We start from the raw sequence: 15,000 nt of genomic DNA, 5'->3' as shown, positions 1-15,000 counted from the left end.
CACTCCCAGGGCAGGTACAGCATGGGTTAGATACAGAGTAAAGCTCCCTCTACACTGTCCCAAGAATCTATCTCAGCCCAAACAGAAAAGACTAATCTGACTGGAACATGGTGAATTTGTGCCCCTCAGAACAGTTTCCTGTGGACTCTCCGAAGCTCGCGCTATTTTCTGAGGAAAAGTAAATCGCGCACTAAGGCCAGCATTTTATATTGTCCATGTCCATGAACATGTTGAACTCTAGTACAGACCTTCTCCCAATATCACAAAAGGTCTATGGCCACAACAGGAATTGGAGAAAATCTAAGGCCTGTGTGGGGCGAGAGGGGGATAAGGAGTGAATGCTTGGGGCGAGAGGGGAATGAGGAGTGAATGCTTGGGGCGAGAGGGAAGTGAGGAGTGAATGCTTGGGGTGAGAGGGGAGTGAGGAGTGAATGCTTGGGGTGAGAGGGGAGTGAGGAGTGAATGCTTGGGGTGAGAGGGGAGTGAGGAGTGAATGCTTGGGGTGAGAGGGGAGTGAGGAGTGAATGCTTGGGGTGAGAGGGGAGTGAGGAGTGAATGCTTGGGGCGAGAGGGGAGTGAGGAGTGAATGCTTGGGGTGAGAGAGGAGTGAGGAGTGAATGCTTGGGGCGAGAGGGGAGTGAGGAGTGAATGCTTGGGGTGAGAGGGGAGTGAGGAGTGAATGCTTGGGGCGAGAGGGGAGTGAGGAGTGAATGCTTGGGGCGAGAGGGGAGTGAAGAGTGAATGCTTGGGGTGAGAGGGGAGTGAGGAGTGAATGCTTGGGGCGAGAGGGGAGTGAGGAGTGAATGCTTGGGGTGAGAGGGGAGTGAGGAGTGAATGCTTGGGGCGAGAGGGGAGTGAGGAGTGAATGCTTGGGGTGAGAGGGGAGTGAGGAGTGAATGCTTGGGGTGAGAGGGGAGTGAGGAGTGAATGCTTGGGGTGAGAGGGGAGTGAGGAGTGAATGCTTGGGGCGAGAGGGGAGTGAGGAGTGAATGCTTGGGGCGAGAGGGGAGTGAGGAGTGAATGCTTGGGGTGAGAGGGGAGTGAGGAGTGAATGCTTGGGGTGAGAGGGGAGTGAGGAGTGAATGCTTGGGGTGAGAGGGGAGTGAGGAGTGAATGCTTGGGGTGAGAGGGGAGTGAGGAGTGAATGCTTAGGGTGAGAGGGGAGTGAGGAGTGAATGCTTGGGGTGAGAGGGGAGTGAGGAGTGAATGCTTGGGGTGAGAGGGGAATTCGTGGGGAAAGAGGGGATTGCGTGGCGCGAGAGGGGGAATGTGTGCGGTGAGTGATCCAGGTTCTGGGATCCGCATTGTAACGTGTAATATGGTGAGGTGTTATGTTCTGTTCTAGTTATTGTGTTGTGTTGTCTTATGTAATGTGTTGTGTTATTGTATTGGTTGATGTAGTTTTGTTGTGTTGTACTATTGTATTGCGTGGTCTATTTTGGTATGTAGTGTTGTCTTATGGTCGCATTGTGTTGTGTTATTGTGCTGTATTGTGTTTGGATGTGTGTCACAGTGTTATTTTGTTTTGTGGTGTGCCGTGTTGCTGTGTTGCCTGGTGTAATGTGTGCTGGTCTGTATTGTGTTATACTATTCAGTGTTATTTTTGTGTTGCAGCATGTGGTGGTGTGTTGTGTGGTATTACGGTGTGTTGTGTTGTGGTATTGTGGGTGGGGTGTTGTGGTATTGTGGGTGTTGTGGTATTGTGGGTGTTGTGTTGTGGTATTGTGGGTGGGGTATTGTGGTATTGTGTAGTGTGGTATGGTGTGGTGTGGTATGGTATTGTATGGTGTGGTGTGGTATGGTATCGTGTAGTGTGGTATTGTGGGGTGTTGTGTTGTGGTATTGTGGGTGTGGTGTTGTGGTATTGTGTGGTGTTATGTTGTGGGGTGTGGTGTGGTATTGTGGGGTGTGGTGTGGTGTTGTGTTGTGGGGTGTGGTGTTGTGGGGTGTGGTGTGGTATTGTGGGGTGGTGTGTTGTGGGGTGTGGTATGGTGTTGTGGGGTGTGGTATGGTGTTGTGGGGTGTGGTGTGGTGTTGTGGGGTGTGGTGTTGTGGGGTGGTGTGTTGTGGGGTGTGGTATGGTGTTGTGGGGTGTGGTGGTGTGGGGTGGTATTGTGGGGTGGTGTGTTGTGGGGTGTGGTATGGTGTTGTGGGGTGTTGTGTTGTGTGGTGGGGCGTTGTGTTGCGGGGTGTGGTGTTGTGGGGTGTGGTGTGGTATTGTGGGGTGGTGTGTTGCTCGGACACAATTGATTCTGGAACACAACTATACAGAAATGCATTTATTAGGGGACATGTTCTGAGATTCAGTATAGGTGGAGAGGTAAAAAGCCTGAAGAGGAATGTGTTTAAGGAGCTTAGCAATCCGGGGGAGAATTTTCCCCACTGTAACTTCAATGGGAGATCTGTGGAAATTCCAGAGAAACAGTATAAATGGCCCGCAGCATTCCAGGTGAAGAGTTTACAGTTGCATTTTCCAAAAGCAGTAATGCAGCCAGTGAGCCAACCTGAATACTCGAAACAGACCACCCTGTAATCCCTCTGTGTATGCACTGGATACTGCACACAGACATTAACACATCCCACACTCTCCGCATCTTTCTCACTAAGGTCCTCTGTGCTCTCACCTCCTGCCAAGCCTTCCTCTTTATGGTGTCTCAGTGGGCAAAGGTGCTGCCCAGTGTAGCACCGAGCCACACCGCCCAGCAAGTCCCAGCTTTGATCTTTGGTCTGTGCTGCATTAGCCTCCATCAGAAATAGGGCAGCAGTACAGATGCTGCAGTTGATCTCGTTACTGCTGCCTTTTAAAAAAGAAAATCAGTCAGGATTCCTACTCCTGGTCACTATTTAGCAAACCATGCTGGAAAGTTTTGGATGGGTGGGTGTTAAGTAAAAACAAATTTGAGCTCAGCTGTGATATTCGCCGTTGCTGACACCCAGTGCTTAGACTCGCAATGAAGCATGACCAGTGGGTGAGCTGGTTCCTGTAACTCCAGGGGTGGGGCAGAGGGAGGAAGAGAATTGGCAACATTAGACGTATCGTTTAATTCATTCCTCAACGTTGAGTGGTGTTAGCCAGCAGTGTCCAACAAGGCTCAGTGTGTACCTGTGTTCTCTCTGTGCCTTGCAGGTGATGCTGGCTGAAAGGAAGGGCACTGACGAGCTGTACGCCATCAAGATCCTGAAGAAGGATGTGGTGATCCAGGATGATGATGTGGAGTGCACCATGGTGGAGAAGAGAGTGTTGGCTGCTCCCGGGAAGCCCCAGTTCCTGACCCAACTCCACTCCTGCTTCCAGACAATGGTAAGATGGGGAGACAGCAGGAAGCACCCCTGCCATTGCTGCCTCAACTAAGTTGCCGTCACAAATAAACCCACTCTCTCCACTGTTTGGGTGAAGGTGTTAACCCCCTGGGAGTGAACCACAGCACCTTGGATCCCCAACACTGCAGGGACAGATTTACATTCTCTTCTCCAAAACACAGCAACGCACCCTGGGGGTGATGCCAATCAAAGGCCAGGTTTCTCCGCACGGGAAGACAGGAGTCGGATCCCCTTGCCCGACCCGGACATGTCACGAACCAACTGCAAGCGTGCGTGCGAAATTTCGAAACGGTCAGAGTTTGTACATGGCACCGACCTCGTTTCCGTCCCCTGCCCCATTTTGCACACAGACATCGGGGTACGGGGTGGGGGTGACTGCTGGCTGTTACCCTTCTAAATGGTGATGCTGCTTTCATACGTGAAATTGCTCATCATTCCCCTCCCCTTGTAATATGGTCTCTGGTCCCCCACATTCCTTGTTTCCTTGTTGATTTTTATCTCCTCCAATGTTAGAGGTGAGGGAGGGAAAGTTACCCAGCAGACTCGGCGTTAATTCCTGTTATCAAAGTTTTGCACATCAGATCCTTCGTTACATCAGATCCTTCGTTACATCAGCTAAAATATCAGCATTAAAGGAGGAAGGAGCTTGAGGTGTAATGAACAGGTACCATCACGAGCAGCAGTGTCTAATCATATAAACTAGCAAGGAAATGTCTTGTCTTATGAACGTGTTCAATGTTTGTGGGCAACAGTCATTTCTAGGCTGACAGCTACTGGTACAAGGGGTGTGTGAATCACACCCTGAACATCACATGGCTCCTTACTGCCAAGTGGGGCGGGGAGGGCCCAGTAATGTGCTTCTGAGAATGACGTAACTCGACACTCACTAAAAAACCCAAACTAATATAAAACTGACACTGGTAAAATGCAAGTTTGCAATTGATTTCAGAGGCCCAGTTAAGAAAGCATCAGTGGCAGCGAGTCACTTAATTGTTGTCATTAGTTATTGCTAACATTACACAGACACACGCACTTCATTAAATGGAAACTCGACAACTCATTTACATCAGAGCTGCTTCTAACCAGCACCAAATTAATCCGCTTAAATCAGCTGCAAAATGACCTTGAACAAATCCCACTCTCCAGTGGCTGCAGCCTGGCTAATTAACCAATCCATCTTCCTTGATCCTTGACCTGTTGAGACGTGTTTCAACGGGCCTGCGTGCCTCTCCAGAACAATCCAGTGTAACCGGTGCTTTGCATAAAGCCTCTTATCACAGATTCCGGTTTGTATAAAAAGTACATTTCAAACCAGTTATTAACAGCATTGTTCTGAGTCGTGCAATCACTATGGAAACAATTTTATTCACAGTCCGCAACCACTTGGTCTTTGTGTATAATACACTGAGACAGTGTAAGATCTGATTATTGTGATCATTTTAACTACATAATGACAATACATTTGAAGCAGAGATGTGCTTTGCTGCGGTCTCTCACTCTGTATGTTTAAGGGTCAGCTACCGTAAGTCTCCACATTGGGTCTATGAAAATCATATACCCCACCCCATACAGCAGAGTTAGAAACTCCCAGGGGTGGCTGTACTTATGGTCTAGTTGGGTTAAACCTTGTACCTGGTTAAGTCAAACAGATCAGAAGATCCTGGGTTCTATGCCTGACCTGTGAGGAGTTAGCTGATCTGGGCCGAGGGAAGTGTTGTAATTGGCCTCCGCACTCCTGAGTAACGAGAAGGTTGCTCCTTCCGATTGTTACTTAGTAAAATGTGCCCCTGTGTGCACGTTAGACGATGACAGGATTGTTCTCAACTGCGATGCCTCCCATGAGTGAATAGCCTGCTAACATTTGCCACAGGTATTGAAGAATAGTATCTCAGCAAGAGGAGGGGAGAAAAGGGGAAAAAAGAACTGTGGGATAACTGGAAATGAAGTATAAATTAAACATTTACTGGTATTAGTTACAGATAGAATAGTAAACACACGCTGAAATCCCCATGAGTGTAATTCATAATTTTCTTTTAAGAGAGAAGTGGAAATTCTACTCAAAAAATGTTTGTGTCTGAGTTGCCGCTGACCATCAAACGTGTGTGTGTGTTTTTATTTTTATCTTTAATTTTGTGAAGGGATACAGCAAGTTAAAAATCTGGCTGGGCCCAAGGTTCAGAGTCCGAGAGAGTAAATTGCAGTGCCAGGTTTCTGCCACCAGGGGAAGGTCTGTGTTATCTGTAGAGCTCATCGGGGGGCCTCTGGTGGCCGATACCCAGTACTGCAGCACCCCAATGCACAGCAGGACCTGGGGAGCTGACCCTTGTTTTAGTGCTAGAAATAAGGGCCATTTTATTTTTATTCTTGTCTTTGGACAAGAGTAGTCTTTATTTATATTCTCCAGAAGAAGTTTGGCTCTTTCTTTTTGTCTAGTCCTGCTCCTCCTGGCCCACAAAAAATAACCAGAGGACACAGATTTAAGGTGATTGACAAAATAACCACAGGCGACATGAGGAAATATTTTTTTAGCAATGTGTTGTTGATGATCTGGAACGCGCTGCCTGAAAGGGCGGTGGAAGCAAATTCAATAGTAACTTTCAAAAGGGAATTGGATAAATACTTGAAGGTATATGGGGAAATTGAGGTGGATCTCGGAGTACAAATGCACAAATCATTAAAAAAAGCGACACAGGTTAGCAAGGCCATAACAAAAAGCAAACCAAGCACTAGGGTTTATTTCTAGAGGGATAGAAATGAACAATAGGGAAGTTATGTTAAACTTATATCGAACCTTGGTTAGACCACAGTTGGAGCACTGCGTACAATTCTGGTCGCCATATTATAAAAAGGATATAGAGGCACTGGAGAGGGTGTAAAAAAGATTTACAAGGACGATACCAGAAATGAGGTTATACCTATCAGGAAAGGATGAACAGGCTGGGTCTCTTTTCTGTTGAAAAGTGAAGGCTGAGGGGGTGACCTAATAAAGCTCTTGAAAATTATGGAAGATTTTAAGTAGACACAGAGAGAATGTTTCCACTTGTGGCGAAGAGCAAAACTAGAGGTCATCAATATAAGATAGTCACCAAGAAATCCAACAGGGAATTAAGAAGAAACTTCTTTACCCAGAGAGTGGTGAGAATGTGGAACTCGCTACCACAGGGAGTGGTTGAGGCAAATAGTATAGATGCATTTAAGGGGAGGCTAGACAAGCATATGAGGGAGAAGGGAATAGAGGGTTATGCTGATGGACTGGTTGGGCCGAAAGGCCTGTTTCTGTGTTGTATATTCTATGTAATTCTTTATCATTTGTACAATGGATTGTGGCTGATTTATACTCTGTCCACTCCCTGGTTTAACCCTATCTCCTGTTTCATTGCCTTTTGGTTCACAGTGTTATAAATAAACATAGAGAAAGAGATTTTAGACTGAGACTGGAAATCGGGGCAGTGAATGTTGAAGGTGCCATGGTGTGTTGTGTTGTAAAGTTGGGTATACATTTATGTTAAGCTTTGCCTTCCATGTAGACAATGTAGACAATTATTTTGTCATTGTCTGTTCTCCCGTCAGGAGCGTTTGTACTTTGTAATGGAATACGTTAATGGAGGTGATCTCATGTACCAGATTCAGCAGGTTGGCAGGTTCAAGGAGCCCCACGCTGTGTAAGTATCTGTCTCGGCGCAGAATTCTCCTTCCCCCCCCCTCCACTTCAGTAAAGCTCTTCCACAGACGCAAATCCAAAAATTCGTCTAGTTTCACCAAACCATCAGTGTCCCATGGCAACGTCACAGCTGTGGCTCAGTGGGCAGCACTCTTGCTTCTGAGTCAGAAGGTTGTGGTTTCAAGCCCCACTCCAGAGACTTGAGCCCATAATCCAGGCTGACACTCCCAGTGCAATCAGTGCTGCACTGTCAGAGGTGTATTTTTTGGATGAGACGTTAAACCGAGGCCCCGTCTCAGGTGGACATAAACGATCCCATGACTCTCTTCGAAGGAGAGCAGGGGAGTTCTCCCCGGTGTCCTGGGCAACATTTATCCCTCAACCAACATCACTAAAACAGATAATCTGGTCATTATCACATTGCTGTTTGTGGGAGCTTGCTCTGTGCAAATTGAATGCCACGTTTCCCACATTATTATAGTGACTCCACTTCAAATAGTACTTCATTGGCTGTAAAGCGCTTTGAGACATCCTGAAGTTGTGAAAGACGCTGGAAATAAAAGGTTATCGGTAAAAGTGAAGCTGTCGCAATGTCAAAAAACCCAACTGGTTCAATAATGTCCTTTTAGAGAAGGAACCTACTGCCCTTACCCGGCCTGGGCCTATAGGTGACTCCAGTCCCACACCAACGTGGTTGACTCTTAATCACCCTCTGAAGTGACCGAGCGAGACACTCAGTTATATTCTCAGGGAAACTATGGATGGACATTAAATGCCGGCCTTGCCAGCGATGCCCACATCATCACAATTATTTTTTTTAAAAGTTAATGCACGTTATAGACGACTACTCCTGGGCTTTCCTGGGGCCACAGTGGCCTGGGCGTGCCCGGCCTGGGAGTGTCTTATCTTACGCTATTACTTACACCATTCTCTGTCATTTTTAGGTTCTATGCAGCTGAGATTGCTGTTGGCCTGTTCTTCCTCCACAGTCGGGGCATCGTTTATAGGTGTGTGACAGCAGCTTACTCCAGAGGGGACAGTATGACAGATCGAGCCGTTACTGACTATATGGCAAATCGAGAGTTAAGGCCAAAAACAGTGTGCTAGTCATCATTAATAATGGTCTATGCAGCCAGTAACCCTTAGGGGCCAGGGGGTGCAGTTGTGCTGTTGGATCTGAGTAGGTGTCAGTGACTGTGAATCTTGATGGCATTTGACATTCGCATAGTCAAGATGGATGAAGCAAATTGCTCCTCCCAATCCCTCCCCCCACACATATTTGGGACTGTTTAGAAGAGAGTTATTTATGTCTCTCCTTAGCTTTTAGAAAAAGCCTCACCAAAAGCTGGTGAATGCACCACACTGGTGCTTGTGTCCCTCCCAGCAGTCACTGAACAGTTACCACCGTACTGTGGTTGACAGGCGTGTGGAACACACTTACAGAAATTTCACATTAAGCTGGCAGCACATCCCTTAAATTCTATCTGTACGTCTGTGACCAGCTGTCAACCTGATCTCTCTCTCCGACCTTCAGACTTCAGCTGAACAAAGTAGGAGCGGTTCGGTGTATTATGGACCTGTCTCTGGCTGAGGCGGAGATCACCTTGTACAAAAGCTAGGTATCCTGTGATCTAAATCAGGGTCATTGTGCTCTCCTGGACTAACTTTGATTGCCTAAAGGGGGTTCAGAGAGGAATTTTCCAGATTTTTTCCCCTAATTGGCCTGGGTTTTTTGATCTGGATTTTGCCTCTCCCAAGTGGTTACATGGCTCCGGGTGGGGTACTTAGTGTCTATATGATGCACAAGGCATAACAATTTTATGGGACAGGCTGGATGGACCAATTGGTCTTTTCCTGTCCATCATTTTCATATAATGTGCACACGAACACAGGTATAATATATATATATATTGGCCTGGATTTTGCGGTCAGTGGCGAAGGAACGGTGCTCGCCATTCACTACGCTGTCAGCTGCCCCCAGACTCTTTGTGGGCTTGTCAGCGGAGATTTCCCATAATCGGGCCTCTTTTCCAGTGCAGCGCCCTCTACAGGCGATCTGTGGCATTGTGTAAGCATGGTGTGGAGATGCCGGTGTTGGACTGGGGTGGACAAATGTAAGAAATCACACAACACCAGGTTATAGTCCAACAGCTTTATTTGAAATCACAAGCTTTCGGAGCGCTGCTCCTTCGTCAGGTGAAGTGGAGAGATGCATAAAAACACAGCTTATATAGTCAGAAAATAATGTCAGATGTTTACACGTAATCTTTCTAACTGCCATTTATCACACCTCGGCAGAGAGATAATCACAGCAATCAAAGGTGTAAATGGTGTCCAAACAGGTCAGTCAGGCAGGAGTGTTCCCTCCCAGTCGGGGAACACTTCAGCAGTCAAGGACATTCAGCCTCCGATCTTCGGGTAAGCATTCTCCAAGGCGGCCTTTGAGACACACGACAACGCAAAATAGTCGAGCAGAAACTGATAGCCAAGTTCCGCACCCATGAGGACGGCCTCAACTGAGATCTTGGGTTCATGTCACGCTACATGTAACCCCACCTGACGTAGGGTCATTCAGACTCGAGTCGTCATTGGCTTGTTCTCTCCACACAGATGCGGCCGGACCTGCTGTGATTTCCAGCAAAAAAAATGTTTTTTGTCTTTTTTTGTTTTTCATACAGACCCCAGCATCTGCAACATTTGACCCCTTGTGACCCCACCTCATTGTTCTTTGATGTAATGTTTTCCTGACTGACCTGTTTGGACACCATTTACACCTTTGATTGCTGTGATTATCTCTCTGCCGAGGTGTGATAAATGGCAGTTAGAAAGATTACCTGTAAACATCTGACATTATTCTCTGACTATATAAGCTGTGTTTTTATGCATCTCTCCACTTCACCTGACGAAGGAGCAGCGCTCCGAAAGCTTGTGATTTCAAATAAAGCTGTTGAACTATAACCTGGTGTTGTGTGATTTCTTACAATTGTGTAAGCAGTTCAAGAGGCTCTTCAACAACCAATCAGATTGAAGAATCCTTACTGAGACATGCAGACTCCAACCCAGGAAGTATAAAGCAGGAAATATAAATTAGATTTAAATGATGTACAGAAAGTGAAATAAAGATTGGGAAATACAGATGGGATTAAGGGAGAGAGATAAAAGAGACAGACAATTTAAAAAAAAATCTCCAACGCTAATTTTCTTCTGAACGAATGAAGCTCCACACATGTAAAATACATTTTTCTAGGCCAGAGAGGTTGTCACAGCAGTAATTATCAATTATCACGCTGTTAAAAACTCACTTACCCTTGAATGCACCAGCCCTAACGTTTTCAGCTGTTTTTAGTGCGGAACTAGTGGGCCAGTACAGCAAGGTCCCGCCGTTGCAGTGATTTCAGTGCCGAGTCTATCGGTGAGGACTGCAACACTGCACTCTGTGGAGGGGCGGTGTCTCTCTGACAGCAACTTCTGAATTTCCCCATTTAACTGCGCATGTGCGTACTCCAGAAGTTGCTGTCAGAATTCCTCCATTTATAACGGTGAGCCTCACCGTTATTCTCATCGCAAATTCCAGGCCATGATTCTAAATTAAGATTCTGATGTCAACACGCACTTCCTGCCTGCTCAACTTTACTTCCTAGTGTCACGTTTTTGTTGTACATTTTGTGTCAACTTCTTCTATTATAAATTCCTTTCTCCACATTTATTATGGATTTTGCCTATGTAAATGTTATGCTGACTGTGACGTTATGGCTGTTTTTTTATCTTCAAGTAATTCTTCCTCACTTTTAAATTTTGATTTGTGATCGTTCCTCCCACTTTAGGGGTCCCTGTTGTTTCAGGCCAGTATGTCAGGCCCACTCTACCCCTTCCCCACTGTTTCATTTAACTAGTGACTCTGCTCATTCTCTCCCCACCCCACCGCCCCACACTCTCCGAGTAGGGCTCCTGCTAGCTGTCCCGCTCTATCCCAGTTCCCTGCGGTCACCCGACCCGCTTGTTCTCAACTCTCTGCTGGCCCAATGTACAAAATATTCGCACGCAGCTCGGAGCTCCCATGGCCCAATCTTGACTGCTGTTGGTCTGTTCTCGTCCTCCGCCAGTCCTCACCCCACCACCAATCTCAGGCGCTCTTGGTCACCAGCGCTCCTCATTCCTGCAGATCAGGCGATCCCACAGCCCCTTCTAGAGAAGTCATGGAAATCTTCTTAGTTTATTTGGGCTAGATTCTCCTTCACAATCCACCACAAAAATCGGGCAGAGAATGAGACTCGGGCCTCACTACCTGTTATAAACCTCATCATCAAGAAACTACTTATGAAATAACACTGGATGGCCAGCTGGTGGCGCCGTCCAAGGAGTATAAATACTTGGGCGTGGGCCCAGCTTTCAGGGACATTTTGTAAGACAAGGAGCTAGTGGATACAACTAGACCTCCATGTTCTGAAACAAGTTGATTAAAGCCTTGCTTTATACTCAAACCAAGTACGTAGTGAGTTTTATTACGCCACTACCCAATCTGCATTTCTGGCCTGGCTGGAACCGCCATTGATGCTCCTTCCCCACCCGCTGCATGTAAATGGCAACAGGGCCCAGGGTCCTGGCAGCTTTATCTCTCGGCTGCCCCTGTTACCGCCACTTCCCAGAGCAGCCATGGGGCTGGTGGGAGCAGGCCTTAGGAAGCAGCGGTAACAGTACTGAGGTCCCTCCATGGAGGGAGATGGTCTTCCAGCAGCCTCCTCGCCCTCCATTCCAGTCCTCAGCCTCTGCCAAGGCCGACTGAGCTGCTGCTCCCCAGGAATTTCCGTCTCTTTATCTGCCAGGACCCCTCTTGTGGTGCTACAGCGATGGTCCCCCTGCAGCACAGCCAGGTCTTTGTGACCAGGCAATGGCAGGCTCCCTCCTGGCAGTGGGAATCCTGCCGGGAGCCCACCATTTATCTACGAAGGACCTCAAACCCATGGGAACAAGTCTGGGGGTTCTGGCAGTGACAGAGGGGCAGGTGCATGCGCATGCCCTGCGCGTTCTCTCTATACGAGTAACGTAAGCGCAGTATACGTGTGATGTTTATGGGTGACTATCTGCACTTTAACTTCTGTCATTCTCCCAACAGAGACCTGAAGTTGGATAATGTGATGCTGGATTCAGAAGGACATATAAAAATAGCTGACTTTGGCATGTGCAAGGAGAGCATGTGGGATGGGGTAACGACCAAAACCTTTTGCGGTACACCTGACTATATCGCACCCGAGGTATGGACTAACTTCACATTTACCTTTCCATTGGTGTCATGCCAGCTTTGAGCAGCGACCAACTCCTGTATGTGAGCGATATGGAGCCTGTTCTGCCATTCAATCAGATCATGGTTCATCTGTATCTTAACTCCATTTACCCACCTTCGTGCCATCTCCCTTAATACCCTTACCTAACAAAAATTTATCAGTCTCAGTTTTGACATTTGCAATTGACTTCGTGGCAGAAGGCAGAGGGTGATGGTCGAAGGTTGTTTTTGTGACTGGAAGCCTGTGTCCAGTGGGGTACTGCAGGGATCGGTGCTGGGTCCCTTGCTGTTTGTGGTCTACATTAATGATTTGGATGTGAATGTAAAAGGTATGATCAGTAAGTTCGCAGATGACACGAAAATTGGTGGGGTGGTAAATAGTGAGGAGGGTAGCCTCAGTCTGCAGGACGATATAGATGGGTTGGTCAGATGGGCGGAACAGTGGCTAATGGAATTTAACCCTGAAAAGTGTGAGGTGATGCATTTTGGAGGGACTAACAAGGCAAGGGAATACACAATGAATGGTAAGACCCTAGGAAAGACAGAGGATCAGAGGGACCTTGGTGTGCATGTACATAGATCCCTGAAGGCAGCAGAACAGGTGGATAAGGTGGTTAAAAAGGCATATGGGATACTTGCCTTCATTAGCCGAGGCATAGAATATAAGAGCAGGGAGGTTATGATGGAGCTGTACAAAACGCTGGTTAGGCCACAGCTGGAGTACACTATAGGAAGGATGTGATTGCTTTGGAGAGGGTGCAGAGGAGATTCACCAGGATGTTACCTGGGCTGGAGCGCTTCAGCTATGAAGAAAGACTGGACAGGCTGGGGTTGTTTTCCTTGGAGCAGAGAAGGCTGAGGGGGGACCTGATTGAGGTGTACAAAATTATGAGGGGCATAGATAGGGTAGATAGAAAGGAACTTTTCCCCTTAGTAGAGGGGTCAATAACAAGGGGGCATAGATTCAAGGTAAGGGGCAGGAGGTTTAGAGGGGATTTGAGGAAGAACTTTTTCACCCAGAGGGTGGTTGGAATCTGGAACTCACTGCCTGAAAGGGTGGTAGAGGCAGGAACCCTCACAACATTCAAGAAGCATATAGATGAGCACTTGAAATGCCATAGCATACAAGGCTACGGACCAAATGCTGAAAAATGGGATTAGTTTAGACAGGGCTTGATGGCCGGCGCGGACACGATGGGCCGAAGGGCCTCTTTCTGTGCTGTGTGACTCTATGACCCCCACCCTCAGCAGCTTTTTGGGGAAGAGAATTCTGGACTTCCACTACCCTTTGTGTGAAAAAATGCTTCCTGATTGTTACTGCTTCTCAGTAACATTCACGAGGGGAGTGTGAGCTCAATGTGGAGCAGTCTCTCTCCTTAGATATATGTACAACTTCCCCTCCCTGGTGATAGTAACTGCGGATCTATACTAGCCGCCCCCCCCCCCCCTTGGATGTACATGGGGAACCAACATTGTATAGACTGGCTGTCAGGGCTGAGATCCCGCGGGAGATGTCGGTGTCTGTGCATCCGCCCAGACACTGGGTTTGAGGTGTTAACTAGGTGGCCCATAATTGGGGGCCAGATGGAGTATGTTTATCACGTGAACAAGTGCAATATCTAGGATAAGGAGCTGCCCACAAGAATCTCTGTTGGTCACTCACGGGTACCAAGTTGTAGCTGAACTGCCAGTGCCCAGTCGCAGATTGTGTTTTGTTTGATCATTGACCTGTCTGAATGAGCTCTGATTTATTTCAAGGTCTTATTTCAGACCTCCTTCCTATAGTGCTCAGAAGAGGTGCAGGAATCGGGTCTTTTTGTGCTTGGTATGTTTAAACCATTCTGTGCATTCTCAGAATTAGATTTTATTTTGAGGGGATGGGATCAGCTGGGTATCTAGCACACAAGGAATCACATCAGTCTTTAAACCAAACTACTGGGAAATTTACACCTGTAGAATTTGTTTGCCCGATATGGAGTCCCAGCAGACACGATCCACTAACTGTAGCCAGGCCCGGAGATTTAAGGAGCAGGTTGACAGGCCCGTGGTTCAGTGTGCATGTCCAAGTCTCTCTTTCTTTCTTTCTTTCTCTCCCTCTCTTTCTCTCCCTCTCTTTCTCCCTCTCTGTCTCCCTCTCTCTCTTTCTCTCAATTCAATTTTCAATTCAAATGCTTTATTGGCATGAAAGTTTACAGGGAACCATATTGCCAAAGCTTACATAACAAAAAGTACAGTTTTCCAACATTCTGTAGGTGTCAAACAATTTTGACCTTCGTTGGGTACATACAATATTACTTTAAACAATATTAATTTAAACAGTCGTTGTACATCGTTGGGTACATTCAGTATTAATTTTAAACAGTCCTCAGGTTGTGACATGTTGTTACATATTTGGCACCAAGGTATGGTCTGTCTCCTTCTCCCAGGACTAATCTTAATTTTGACAGGTCATCCAATTCTTTGAAATCTGGGGTTGTTTGGCTGAGCTTGTCAAATAATATGTTTCTTGTTGTGTTGAATTTTTCGCATTTTAGGAGGAAATGCATCTCTGTCTCAACCTCGCCGGCCAGACATTGATCACATATTCTATTCTCTCTAGGCTGCCAGGATTTCTTGTATCTTCCTTTTTCAATTGCCAGTTGGTGGTCGCTTAGTCTGTACCTGGTGAGGGTCTGTCTCTGTTTTGTGTCTCTGATGGTCGAGAGATAGTCTGCCAGTTTATATTCTCTTTTTAGGG

General features: G+C 47.0%; 1 protein-coding gene across 2 annotated transcripts in view; it reads left to right on the top strand.

Moving 5' to 3' along the window:
• The window catches only part of LOC147110287 (protein kinase C beta type), a 354,049-nt gene that overhangs the window by 305,051 nt on the left and 33,998 nt on the right, over positions 1-15,000 (top strand). For both annotated transcript variants that reach the window (XM_086000116.1, XM_086000115.1), the window contains exons 10-13: positions 3,128-3,301; positions 6,892-6,983; positions 7,927-7,989; positions 12,096-12,234. In XM_086000116.1, coding sequence (XP_085856242.1) covers positions 3,128-3,301; positions 6,892-6,983; positions 7,927-7,989; positions 12,096-12,234 — 468 coding nt within the window. The remainder of the gene's footprint in view (positions 1-3,127; positions 3,302-6,891; positions 6,984-7,926; positions 7,990-12,095; positions 12,235-15,000) is intronic.

The sequence above is a fragment of the Somniosus microcephalus genome, chromosome 11 (genome assembly GCF_052327205.1).
Source record: "Somniosus microcephalus isolate GS21.2 chromosome 11, FLI_Smic_1.0, whole genome shotgun sequence".
Taxonomy (NCBI): domain Eukaryota; kingdom Metazoa; phylum Chordata; class Chondrichthyes; order Squaliformes; family Somniosidae; genus Somniosus; species Somniosus microcephalus.
The sequence above is the reverse complement of the archived record's forward strand: the minus strand, read 5'-3'. Positions and strand labels throughout refer to the sequence as shown.